Raw genomic sequence first — 14261 nt, 5'->3', positions numbered from 1 at the left:
TGGCTCCTAACAACGTTGTGTATTTTTTTGTTTGGCAGATTCAATTCAAGACATGAAGCATTTCCCTCATTTCAAAGATTCAACGCAACGATGGTAATTATTATTGTCTCTTAAGAAATTACAATCGCTTAGTTTAATATTTGAGGACTTGATCATGTTTTGGTTAATCATTGTTAACACTGGTTAGTTGATTTTCTTTAATTTCATTATTTTAATTATTGCTTTTTCACTTCTTATTGGTCCTGTTGCTACTCCAATTGTATTATATGTATACAGTTTTAATCCGTGATCTGGAAATAACGTCGGAAGGAACATCCTAATATATCTTTACCTGCTTTAAAATTGAAATCCTTTGCTAAGGTTTTTAGCTTGAGTTTTCTTCCAAGTACTGGTAATTTTTTATCTTCTGGTGCAGCTTATGCTAACATGTATTGTTTTTCTTTTATCCAAATTTTTGCTGAACTTGATTGAGCGAGCAATTTGCTTGCCAGTTAGAGGTTGGTCAAGTGGTGAGGGTGGGTCATGGTTTTTACAAAGGCCATCAGCTCATTCCCTCTTCTAAACTGAAAAAACTAAAAAATATCATGGCTTAGGAAAATTAAAAGAAGAATTAACCTGTGAATGGAAAGGTATATTCTCTTTCTTTCTAACTGTTCCTGACTTCGTCTCTGCTCCATTAAATGTTTGTTCAAATTTTTACCGTATTTATTGTACAGGTTGTTCTTGCTGCATCCATTGTGGGCAAAACACCAATCCAATCCATAAGGTCATGGCCTAACAAAGCCATTAGCCACCATAGGTGCATCCTATAATGTATGACCATTTGTCCATTCGAGTTCGGCCTGCCAAAACACCAAAAATGCAGTTGGGACGAGGCCAATTGAAGCAGATTAACAGCTACCACTATATCAATGCCTGCTTTCACAAGTGCTAGAGTTCTTTCAAGGTTGTATTTCCAAAACAAAAGAGTTCTTTCAAGGACACATGAAATTTTGCTACAAAAGTGGGTGGTCATTGGAGGTCATCATCTGAAATTTTGCTTCTCAAATCTCGGTTTTAGATTGATGGATTTTGTATTTGAAAGTACCAAATTCAGATATGGCTGTCATACTTCAAACGGTGCATTGTATTTTCTACTCTGCAATTTTTTCTTCCAAAAAATGATGTTTCACAACCTTGCATTTGATAATGACATCAATGAACACAAAGGTGAAGATATTCATTTTGCAATAGATTTCAATTGCTACAAATGGATATCCAAACAAATTTTTAGATAGTTTACATGTAGTCTAATAGCTTTGCTACCGACATTATCTTATTATTATATATAAAATATTTCAGCATTCATTATAAAATATTTCACTTTTCAGATTTGAATTTTAAAATTTGAACTTGATGTGTGAGAAAATAGGTCATCATTTATTACAAATATAAAATTACACTACTTTTTGCATAGGAAATTGAGTCTATTGATTTTGCTACATTCAAGAAAAACTATAATAACAAAGAAACCACTTTAAAATATGTCCTATTTAATAAGTTCCTAAATTCGAAATTTTAATTCGAATTATTTTTGCTTCTTGATGCATTGAAATTGGTTAAGTCTATTAATGATATTTATTATTATATCTAAAAAAATTTATACATAGGTAATTGTTAACCCTTTTAATATCCCACTATTGAGCTTAATTAGTAAAAAAATAAAATTATTGTGTGTATAAAATTATATATTAAATAAAAAATATTTAAAATTATAAAAACATATGCACAGTTGATAAAAACAAATTTATATTTAAATTTAAATAAAAAAATGATAAATGACATATTTATACTTTAAGAAGAAATAAATTAAAAATTTAAGTTAAAAAAGAATAAAAAAAAGGTATGCGTACAAGGATTTTTATTTAAAAAAAGCAACATAAACATTTTAATTTTTCAAAAAATATGTATCATTAATAACCATTTTGTTATTAATTTGAAAATATTTTAAATTAAAATTGTTATTAATTCATTTTCGTGAAAATAGTGCAACTTTTTATTATGGTTCAGATTTTAAATTAAAACATGCTTCTAATATAATTAAATTTAACTCGCAAAAACTATAATGTTTTTAATTAAAAATTTAATATGAAATTATGATTATAGTTTTTGTTTAAAAAAACTTTTTTTTTACAAGTCTGTTTGAAATTGGAAACGTTGGAAACTGACATTTAAAGTTTGAAATTTAACTCCATAATCTATATATATATATAAAGGAAACCCAAACTTTGGAAACTCAGTTGATGTGTCACTCTCTGCTTAATTCTGAGATTTGTGTTCACACTACATGGCATCTTGAAACTTTCCTTCTTTGGTAAATGTTTAAATTAAATAAATAATAATTTTATTTAAAAATCAAAATAAAAATAAATGGAAAATAAGGTTAATCATTAATGGTGGGAGACAACTCATGCCCACTACTTTTTTCATTGGAAATCTTCAACTTTTTTAAATGCTTTCTAAATTGAAATTGCTCAGCTCTTTTTTAAAATTCGAATTATGTTTTGATTTCAAATTTTGAATTTCAATTTTGAATTTGAAATTATAATGATGAGAAAAGATTAATTGGTGGCAAATATTTTTATTTATATCTCACTATTTTTTTGAAATTCGAATTTTAAATTGATATAAGTGGAAAAATAGTTCAACATTTTTTAGTGGTAGATAGTTGTATAATAACTCGTTACTTTCTACATTAAAATTGTTAAGTATATTTACAATATTTATTGAAAAATATATTATTATGATAAATAGTTGAAATTAAAAATTATAAAATTTAATCTACAAATCGAAATAAAATAAATAGAAATTTAAATTTTGAATTTGAATTTTTAACTTTGTAATGGTGAGAAAAAATTTTAAAAAATTTTGGTGGCAGACAGCTCATTTAATGTCCTACTACTTTTCTTTTGTTGTATCTTATGAGTAAAAAAGACATTTCCTTTTCTTTTGTTGTATATCCCACGATATTTTCATGGATAATTGTTAGCCATATTAATGTTGCGTAAAAAAAACATTAAAATTATTTTTTAAATACTGTCAAAATTATTTATATTGTAAAATAAATTTAAAATTTGTAAATAAATTAAATGAAAAATTATGTGAACAATTTTTGGTGACAGACAACTCATTCAATGTCACACTGCATTCTACATTGAAATTTCTAAATTAATAATAACTCAACTATTCAAAATTTTGAATTTATATTTAAATTTGAATTTTGAATTTGAGTTTTTAACTTTGTAATGGTAGGAAAACTTTTGGAAAATTTTTATTATTAGACAACTCATTTAATGTCCCACTACTTTTTTTTTTTGTATATTATGAGTAAAAATGACATCTACTTTTCTTTTGTTGTATATCCCACTATTTTTTGCATGGATAATTGTTAGCTCAATTAATGTTGCATAAAAAATTTAAAACATTAAAATTTTTTTGTAAAATAACAAAATTATTTATATTGTAAAATAAATTCGAAATTTGAAAATAAATTAAATGAAAAATTATGTGAACTTCATATGTGGGAAAAGAGTTCAACATTTAATATTTATTGAGTAAGAAAAGATATATATAATAAATTTGAATTTAATTTAAAATTATAGATAAACCAATAAAATATTTTAAATTAAAAAAATACATTTATAGTCGATAAAAAATATTTAAAATTTTAAATTTAAATGAAAAAATAAGAAATGGCATAATTTATACTTGGGTTCTCTTTTTTTGTAGTTACTGCAGATAAGTTATCTGCAGTAAGCCCAATATGAAGTCATTTTGAGGCGAAAATTATGGTATGTGTTGTAATTTTAATTTATTTCTGTGTTATAATAGTCTTTATATTTATAATTTTGTAAGATTTTAATACCAAAACGGCGTCGTTTTGGGAAAAAATGCAGATAACTTATCTTCAGTGATTGCAGAAACATTTTTCCTTTTATATTTTACAAAAAATAAATTAAAATTTTAACATAAAAATTTTAAATATACACGTATAACTAATTAAAAAAATATACATGTATTTTTTAAAAAGAAATATTTAACATAAACATTTTAAATATACATGTATATCCAATTAAAAAAATATTTAAAAATCATAAATTAAAATAGAAAAAGATTATATAAAAAATATGTATAACTATTATAAAAAATTTTAAATTTTAAATTTAAATAAAAAATGAAGTTCGTCATTCTGTAAAAAAAAAAAATATTAAAATTTATGAACTATAAAAATGAAAATTTTAATTTAGTACATAAGAAAGAAATTAAACTTTCATTTTTTTAATTGCAAGAGTGTAATTAACCCAAATACTTGCAAAAAAAAATTATTTATATAAAATGCTGACAGTTATAGGTGAAAAACTGGATTCGGCCCAGAGGGCCGACCCGCCAATATATTTTTATAATTCAATTGAAATTTTATCCTTATTCTTTTACAATTAAATTACTAGATCTGATTTCAATTTGTATTACAAATTTGTGAATTCCAAAGACTAACGACACTAATACTTGCAAAAAATAATTATTTATATAAAATGCTGACAGTTAGAGGTGAAAAACTGGGTCCGGCCCGGAGGGCCGGCCCGCCAATATATTTTTATAATTCAATTGAAATTTTATCCTTCTTCTTTTACAATTAAACTACTTTCAATTTTTGTAAATACAAATTTGTGAAATTCCAAAGACTAACGACACCAATCCTTGCAAAAAAATTATTTATATAAAATGCTGATAGTTAGAGGTAGAAAACTGGGCTCGGCCCGGAGGGCCGACCCACCAATATATTTTTATAATTCAATTGAAATTTTATCTTTTTTCTTTTATAATTAAATTACTAAATCTGATTGTTTATAAAAAAAATTTACTAAATCTGATTTCAATTTTTGTAAATATAAATTTGTGAAATTCCAATGACTACCAACACTAATCCTTGCAAAAAAAATAATTATTTATTATTATTTTATAAATCTTATTTTAGTAAATGAAAGTTCATCTTTAAGATAAAATATAAAAACCTAGACGCAACTATAAAAACCTTTTACATGCTGATAGTATGAGGTGGCAAACTGGACTCGGCCCGGAGTGCCGGCCCACCAACGTATTTTTATAATTAAATTAAAATTTCATCCGTCTTCTTTTATAGGTAAAAGCTGATCTTTTAAATCTTTATTTGCTTGGTGTTTTTGTTACCTTGATTTTGTTGATGAATGTTATAGTTAACAATGATTTGTATGCATTTTTTCTTTTTATACCCCTTTCTCATGTTAACATGGTGTATTATAACGTATTATGGTGTATTATAATGTAGTTGTATGCAAAATTAATTATCCCTCAGAATAGCATTTTTTTTTTGTTGGGTGATATTTGTAAAGTTCTGTTCAATGTTGTAATTTTTTCCACCTGAAATATAGGAACAAAATAGTAACATAATTTTTTTGTAAGTACAAGATTTGCAGTGCGATTAACCAACCACGGCGGACGACAAAAAATTTGATTTTATTCCCCTGTGCTTCGCACGGGTAATATACTAGTACTTTTTAAAACACGATAATCGTATGCTAATATAGTCAAATATAAATGTGGACGCAACATTTACTTATATTATTATTTTATTCTTTTATTATTTTCCCTTTCGTGCTTCACTTCTTATATTATTTTTTTCATTAAAGTCCATTTTTAATAGTGTTAAAATTTGGGTTAATTTATTCATTTTACTCCCATGAGTGATCTAAAAATCACAAAGAAAGTAAATGACAGAAAAAAGCACATGATAAGTGATAAAACAGTAAATCGGATGAGAATTTTTTAATTTTTCTCCTACAACAATTAATAAAAGGGCTTATGTTTTGTTTTGCAGCAGGAATCGACATTCTTTTCCTGCACTCACAGCAACAGTGTCCATTTGTTTTTTTGTTTTTGTTTTTTTAATTATAAAATGGGCTCCACATAGAAAATTGTCTCACTCACATGAGATAAGATATTTCCAACAAAATAAGATAACTATTTCCCTTAATAAAATGAAGTGACGGGTTCAATTTGCCGTGAGAAATGACATAAGCTAATGGAGTGTACGACATATCTCATTCAACATTCATTAAAATTTGTTGCCCTAATATTTGTTATTTTACATTACTCAATTCCACTTTCTTACACATACATTAAAGATGTGGGGTTCATATTTTTTTTCTCTCTTTTATTATTTCATTTTTATTTTTTTGTTATATGTGTAGAAAAATAAAATTGAGTCAAATAACATAACAAACATGAAATCTTATTATAAAAATGGAAATTGGTATGACCCAATTCCATTTTTTCTATCATCTATTTATTATGTTATATCACCCAATTCAACCTTCCTACACATCCATCAAAGTGGTGGGTTCATATATATATATATTTTAGGGCAGGATATTCTTACACCGGTGTAAGAGTTACGAGTCTTACACCCAATCTTGACCATTGATCCACTTGTATCCAATGGCTCACATTACTAAAAAATTTGAACCCTTAGATATAAGTGAGATTAACGGATAAGATTAAGAGTGTAACTTACACTGGTGTAAAATGATCCTGACTGTTGAGATATAGTTTTATCAGTTTTCCTTCTTACTGTTTTCTGTTATTGTATATTAACACAATCAGTTAGTTTGTTACTCCTTTAGTTAGTTAATGCCACTTGGCCTTTTCTCTTTGGTTAAGAACAACATTATAAATAGAGCGCATGTAGCATAACTTAATAGCCTTTTCATACTTTCTGTTATGTTGAATAAAATACGTTTCAGTTTCTTCACCTGTAAGACGGTATCAGAGCTTCTCAGGGAGCTCTGATCGCCATTTGTTTTCTCTACATCCATTTGTTACTTTTCTGTATCTTTGTTCTTGAACTTTTGTGTTCTTCATAGTCAACAATAGTATCATGATGGCGAATCAGAGTTCCATTGAGAACCAAGGGAATGTTGAAAATTCAGATCCGAATCAACATTCAGCATCAATTTCTGTATCAACTAAAGTTGTAGATCCTTCAGATTCAGGTAGTCCTTATTACTTACATCCTAATGAGAATCCATCTTTGGTTTTGGTTTCTACGCTTATGGATGGTAAAAACTATCACGGTTGGGCCAGGGCCATGAAAATGGCGTTGATATCTAAAAACAAGATTTCCTTTGTTAATGGAACAATAACAGTTCCAAACATGTCTGATTCACACTTTGCTGCATGGAAGAGGTGTAACACTATGGTTCTGTCATGGTTACACCGTTCGATAACACAATCTATTTCGCAATCGATCTTGTGGATGGATCGAGCATTTGATGTATGGAACGATCTCAGGGAGAGATTCTCACAATCAGACATCTTCAGAATCTCTGATATGCAAGATTAAATTTACAAATTGCATCAAGGAGACAGTGGCGTTTCAGATTACTATACAAAACTTAAGATCCTTTGGGATGAACTCGAAGCCTTACAACCAACTCCAATATGTAAGTGCATTCGTCCTTGCTGTAAAATTGCCTCAGAGGTTAGGAGGATACGTGAAAGAGACTATTCAATTCGTTTTCTTAAAGGCCTCAATGAAAGATTTAGCCATGTGAGGTCTCAAATCTTGCTGATGGATCCCTTACCATCAGTCAATCGTGTGTTCTCCTTGGTAACACAACAGGAGAGACAGCTTCAGTTAGAGGGAACCATATCCAATCATGAGACACCGAAAACGTATTATAATTCTGCAGATCACACACAAGGCAGAGGACGTTCACAATTCTCACAGGCCATCCAAGCACGAGGCAGAGGACGTGGTGTATCTGGTGGACGAGGCAGATCTTTTGGAAATAAATTGTGCACCTATTGTGGAAGAATGAATCACACAGTGGAAACATGCTTTGAAAAGCATGGGTATCCACCTAGTTACAGACAGAGAACCATAGTGCCCAAGGCAAATGCAATTGAGGCGTTTAATGAAGATGAAGTCTCAGGATCTGAAGTTGCAGCTTCCATTATCTCAAAGGATAATTTCACGAAGGATCAGTATCAAACTATCCTCAATTTAATTCAGCAATCTATGCAGCACTCCACAGTGAATTCTCCTCATAGTAGCAATATGGTGCAAGCCAAAGCTCTCAGTGCTGAGACTAGTGACACATCCTCAAGTAACTCCAAAATTAGATGGATTTTGGATACTGGAGTAACTGACCATATTACCTATTCCTTTGCAAGTCTATCTTGTGTTCAAAATATTGAACCTATTGGTATCACCTTACCCAATGGCAACCAGGTGCTCTCTTTTCATTCTGGCACTGTAGTCCTTTCAAATTTTTTAACATTAACAAATGTGTTATATGTTAAGGACTTTAAGGTGAATTTGATATCAATCAATAGACTAGTACGAGAGTCTAATTGCAATGTGATCTTTCAGCATCAGAGATGTATCATACAGCAAATTCCTTCCAGGCAGATGATTGGTTCTGCTAAATTGGAGAGAGGTCTATACATGCTCACTCAGCAATACACCAAACCAGCTGATGCTAAAGAAGAAACTTCATGGATAGCAGACAATCAGAATAAGACTCTAGCAGTGCAGTCAACAAGCATTGACATATGTCATAGCTGTTTAGGACATTGTTCCAAATCTGTAATAAAAGATATGATGAACAAGTACCCTTTTATTTCTTGTCCAAATATGAATGATCCCTGTGATGTGTGTCATTTAGCAAAACAGAGAAAATTACCATTCAATATTAGTTCAACTATTTCAAATTCAGCTTTTGATTTGGTGCACATTGATATTTGGGGACCATATGTTGTGTCTTCTATACATGGTCATCGATTTCTTCTGACAATAGTAGATGATTATTCGAGATTCACTTCGGGAATACTCATGAAATCTAAATCTGAAACAAGACAGCATATTCAAAATTTTGTTATTCTCATCAAAAATCAGTTTGCTCTAACAATCAAATCATTTCGCAGTGACAATGGAAAAGAATTTCAGATGGATGAATTTTATGCACAAAAGGGTGTAAGAACCCGCACCGTTAATTAAGGTATTTAATTAATTAATTACGAGAAAATAGGAAATGATTCCATAATTGACCCTAATAATTATTATGAGGCTTTAATAATTATAGTAAGTGAGTAATAATGCTGAAAGTCCCTTTTCGGAAGAAAAGTGCAGATACCGGTTCTGCTAGTCGGTATAAATGTGTACCGAAAAAGTATCCCGGAAAATTAATATAAGTGCATGATAATTACTAGAATGATATGTAGGACTTGTAAAACGAGTTTCAAGTCCAAATAATGAGAATTGGTGCTAGAAACCGGTACTGGCTTGGAAAAGCGCGTACCGAAAAAGTGCTCAGAAAATTATAAGAAAAATATGATAAATCTTAGAAAAATGTGTAGTTTCAGAATCCAAAGTTTGGGATTAAAATGCTAAGCGTAGCAATTAAAGTTAATACTGTGTGTTTAAGTGGCTTGGACTATAAATACCCATTTTTAAGGGCACATAGCCCTAGAAAACAGAAAAACCAACGTGAGAGGGGGCTGACCAGCTGCTTGGTGACTGCTCTATTGGCCTTTCCTTCCATTCTTGAACCAAGTCTTGATCTTTCTTGATTTTTCTTCATCCTTTCACTTGGGAAACACTTGGGAAACATCTTGAGAGGGTGCTGTGCTTGAGGTTTGGCCACTGTTTGTGGGTTGTTTGTGTTCTGAGTTGGGGTTTGGGTGGATTGCCTCCTTGCTCATTGGGTTTTGAGGCTTAAAGGAGCTTTCTTGTTGAGTAAAAGGACCACCTTGGTATACCATTTTCGTGTGCAGAGAGAGACAGAATCTTGAGGTGACCTTTTGAGCTCCAAGAGCACCTCTTGTTGGCTGGTTGAGTTTTGGTAAGCATTGTCACCTTTGATCTTGAGTTTTAAGGCTTAAAAATGGTACCTTGATGCATCTATTGACTAAAAGATGATAACTTGTTGTTGGGTAATGTTGAACACGCCTAGAAATGCATGATTAGGTGTTTAAAATCGGTAAAAAGGGAACCTTGGAAGGATATCTTCACGAAATGCATTTTCTGCATTCTGTCGTGAAATATCCGGATATGTGCCTGATGAATATCCGGATATGTGATATCCGGATATGGGTTTTGAGTATCCGGATAATAGATATCGGGATATGGGATTCTGGATATCCGGATATTGCATATCCGGATATTGCATATCCCCTGAGGAATATCCGGATATTCTGGGATTTCGTAGAACAGTAGCTGTGTTGTGTGTACAGTAGGCTATTGGGGGTTTGTGGACCCTATATTGCTGAAGTTGAACTTCTGTAATTAATGAACTAAGTCAGAATCAAGTGATTAAGGGCTTATGGCTTGGTGAGAAGCCTTAAGACATAAAGCGTAATGAAAAGGCGTTGTCTTAACATTGTATGCTTGTGGTGCATGTTGTTGATGTATTGTTGGTCCACAACAGATTGTGAATCTGCTGTGTTTGGACTTTGAGCTGTGGACTCTTGGCTTTTGGAGTTAGCTTGCAAGGTAAGCTTTCGTGTCCTCGGTTTAGCCATGTTGTGGTTCCACCATGTCCCATGAGGGTATGGTTTATGCATGCTGTGTACATGCTTTTGAATATTCGATATGTTGATTGAACTTTACATGTAATGGCTTTTAATATGCATGTGTTGTTTCATCTTGACGGGAAGCCTGAGTATGTAGCGCCATACAAGACGGTGTACCGGAGTGAATGCAAGTGGTACTTTCACGGTGTGTAGGTGATAGACGTATACCTGCACTGTCTCTGGCCAGTAGATTAGTATTGACACACATAGCATGATTATCTGCTGCATTGCATTGTTTTAGAAATGATAAATGATTAATTGCTTTTGAACTTATATTGCACATGTAAGTGAGCTTGGGGTGGAAGATCCTTGAGGACTCACTGACTTACTGAGATTTCTAGATTAGAGATCTTACCCCACGTTTGGGGAATGCTTATTTTAGGATCAGGTAGTATGGGTACTGATGCCTCAGGCGGCAGGAGGCCGAAGCTTAGCTGATTATGCTTTACTGCTTTATGTTAGCATGACTGGATTTGGGATGCTGTTTATGTTTTCCGCTATTTATGATATGTTGTTGTTGAGACTGATGTTGGGCATGTTGCCTTATTTGAGTGAGCATGGGGATTGTCCATGACACTTTCTGTGAGTACTTTTAGATTGGAGTTGTATAAACTGTTAGATGGTCCGGTCTGCATTGTTGTAGTTCCGTGACTAGAGCCACACTTATATTATCTATGTTATGAGGTATTTCAGTTAGCTATTTTTATTGCAATTACATACAGACGATGTTTTATTATTGATTATTAAGCAAGTTGGTAATGTTAATGGCATCATAATTGAAAAGAAAAAGTAATTCCGCATTTTAATTAAGCGCAGCTTAATACGATATTATGATAACATTACCGGATATATACAGGGTGTTACAAAGGGTATCTTACATCAAATTTCCTGTGTTGAAACTCCTCAACAGAATGGAGTTGTAGAGAGGAAGCATCAACACATACTAAACACTGCAAGGGCCTTACACTTCCAGAGTAAAATTCCTATCGACTTGTGGTCATATTGTATCATGCATGCTATTCACATTATAAATCGACTTTGCTCACCTATGATGAAAAATAAGTCTCCTTATGAGCTATTGTATAGCAAGCCAGCAGTCTTATGTCATCTAAGAGTTTTCGGTTGTCTCACATATGCCTCTACAATAACCAGTGGTCGTTTGAAGTTTGATCCACGAGCTAGGAAGTGTGTACTTCTTGGACACAAAGATGGGATGAAGGGGTACATTTTGTATGATTTAGTTTCCAAACAGATTTTTATCTCACGAAATGCTGTGTTTTATGAGGATAATTTTCCTTTTCACAAGCTGCATACAGATACACAGGTTCCATCTTGCCCTTTTATGGTTGAATCAAGCATTCCATATGACATGCCTCAATCTGCTATAACACATGGTGCTGCATCCAACTTTCCACCTGTCATCACAAGTAATGACGTGTCACTACCACCTCCTTCTGCTGTACCACATGTTGCTACATCACACCTTCCACCTATCAACACATATACTGACGTGTCTCTCCCACCTCAATCTGATACAACACTTGCAACACATTAGAAAATCCACCGATGCATGCTTCCACTCCTCTACACTAGCCACGACGTTCAAGCAGGTTAAGAACTCAACCCAAGCATCTCACATTGATTTTATATGCAATTCTTCCATTGTTACAGAACCACACACAACTCAGAATCAATGCATTCATCCACTTTCAGCAGTTATCTCTTATGATAAATGTTCTTCTGCATATTCCTCTTTTTGTCATAACATTAGCTCCTTTGTTGAGCCCCAAACGTATAAGCAAGCCACACAATCAAATGAATGGATCATTGCCATGGATGAAGAGATATCAGCTTTGAACAAAAACCAGACTTGGAAGTTTGTGGATTTACCTCGTGGAAAACACCCAATTGGCTCAAAATGGGTGTACAAAATCAAACACAATCCAGATGGTTCCATTGCTAGATACAAGACACGTTTGGTGGCTAAGGGCTATAACCAAATGGAAGGAGTTGATTATTTTGAGACTTTTTCTCTGGTGGCAAAATTGACAACCATAAGAGTCTTACTAGCGCTTGCTACAGCTCGTGGTTACTTTTTGGAGCAGCTTGATATTAATAATGCACGTTTCTTCATGGGGACCTTTCTGAAGAAGTGTATATGAAGGTTCCTGATGGAGTTACAGCCCCTCATCCGAATCAAGTTTGCAAACTCCAGAAATCTTTGTACGGCCTTAAACAGGCCAACAGACAGTGGAATGCTCGCCTCACCACTGAACTCTTAGCTCTTGGTTACTCCCAATCATCTGCTGACCATTCCTTGTTCACTAAGGTCAGCAATGGTTCCTTTACTGCATTATTAGTCTACGTTGATGACATGGTTTTAACTGGGAATAACCTTGATGAAATACAATCAGTCAAAAATCATCTAGATCATTTGTTCCGTATCAAGGATCTTGGTCCTTTAAAGTTCTTCCTTGGACTTGAAATTGCCCGTTCACAACATGGCATAGTGGTCAATCAACGTAAGTATGTCCTGGAGTTGCTCTCAGATAGTGGTCTACTTGGTGCACGCCCTGCTTCCACACCTATAGAGCCCACTTTGCGTATGTGTCAGGATCAAGGAGAAATTTATGATGATCCAGCAGTGTATCGTAGACTTATAGGACGCTTGCTCTATCTAGCTAACACTAGACCCGATATTTCCTTTACTGTCCAGCAACTCAGCCAATTTATGGCACGTCCAATGAAGGCTCATTATAATGCAGCTTGCAGAGTCCTTCGATATCTAAAGGGATCCCCTGCTAAAGGCCTGTTTTCCCCTTCTCAGAATCACCTCACACTCACAGGGTTTGCAGACGCTGATTGGGCTACTTGCCCGGACACTCGTCGTTCTACAACTGGCTTCTGCACTTTCCCTGGATCAGCCTTAGTCTCATGGAAATCCAAAAAGCAAACTACAGTCAGTCGCTCATCTGCCGAAGCTGAATACCGTGCTTTGGCCACTCTCACTTGTGAGCTTCAATGGCTCACTTACTTGCTCCATGATTTACACGTTGATACTCCAGGACCTGCAATGGTTTACTGCGATAACCAAGCAGCCGTTCATCTAGCTCGTAATCCATCTTTTCACGAACGTAGCAAGCACATTGAGCTTGACTGTCACGTTACAAGAGAAAAGATTCTAAATGGTTTGATTCGTTTGATGCCCATTTCCACTTCACAACAGATTGCAGATATGTTTACTAAGGGACTTCACCCAGCTCCTTTTCGAACGTTTATGGACAAGTTGGGATTTAGAGACATCCACCTCCCAACTTGAGGGGGGGTGTTGAGATATAGTTTTATCAGTTTTCCTTCTTACTGTTTTCTGTTATTGTATATTAACACAATCAGTTAGTTTGTTACTCCTTTAGTTAGTTAATGCCACTTGGCCTTTTCTCTTTGGTTAAGAACAACATTATAAATAGAGCGCATGTAGCATAACTTAATAGCCTTTTCATACTTTCTGTTATGTTGAATAAAATACGTTTCAGTTTCTTCACCTGTAAGACTGACCCATATATTTTTCTCTCTTATCATTCTACTTCTTTTCTCCTCTTCGTTATGTGTAT

At 33.0% G+C, this 14261-nt stretch overlaps 1 protein-coding gene across 1 annotated transcript; it reads left to right on the top strand.

Annotated features, from left to right (window-relative positions):
- The first annotated feature begins 12808 nt into the window (after positions 1-12808).
- Positions 12809-13969, top strand: LOC133307278 (uncharacterized mitochondrial protein AtMg00810-like). Its single transcript, XM_061507765.1, has one exon. The coding sequence runs from the start codon at positions 12809-12811 to the stop codon at positions 13967-13969; it is 1161 nt and encodes a 386-aa protein (XP_061363749.1).
- The last annotated feature ends 292 nt before the right edge of the window (positions 13970-14261 follow it).

This window comes from Gastrolobium bilobum, unplaced genomic scaffold (assembly GCF_033153095.1).
Source record: "Gastrolobium bilobum isolate Gb01-03AN ecotype WA unplaced genomic scaffold, APGP_CSIRO_Gbil_v1 utg121, whole genome shotgun sequence".
NCBI lineage: Eukaryota > Viridiplantae > Streptophyta > Magnoliopsida > Fabales > Fabaceae > Gastrolobium > Gastrolobium bilobum.
Note: the sequence above shows the minus strand (reverse complement) of the source record. Positions and strands in the feature narration are given on the sequence as shown.

What these genes read in the sequence shown, in the direction of transcription:
- LOC133307278 (XM_061507765.1), top strand. Translation starts at nt 12,809, where the DNA reads ATGAAGGTTCCTGATGGAGTTACAGCCCCTCATCCGAATCAAGTTTGC.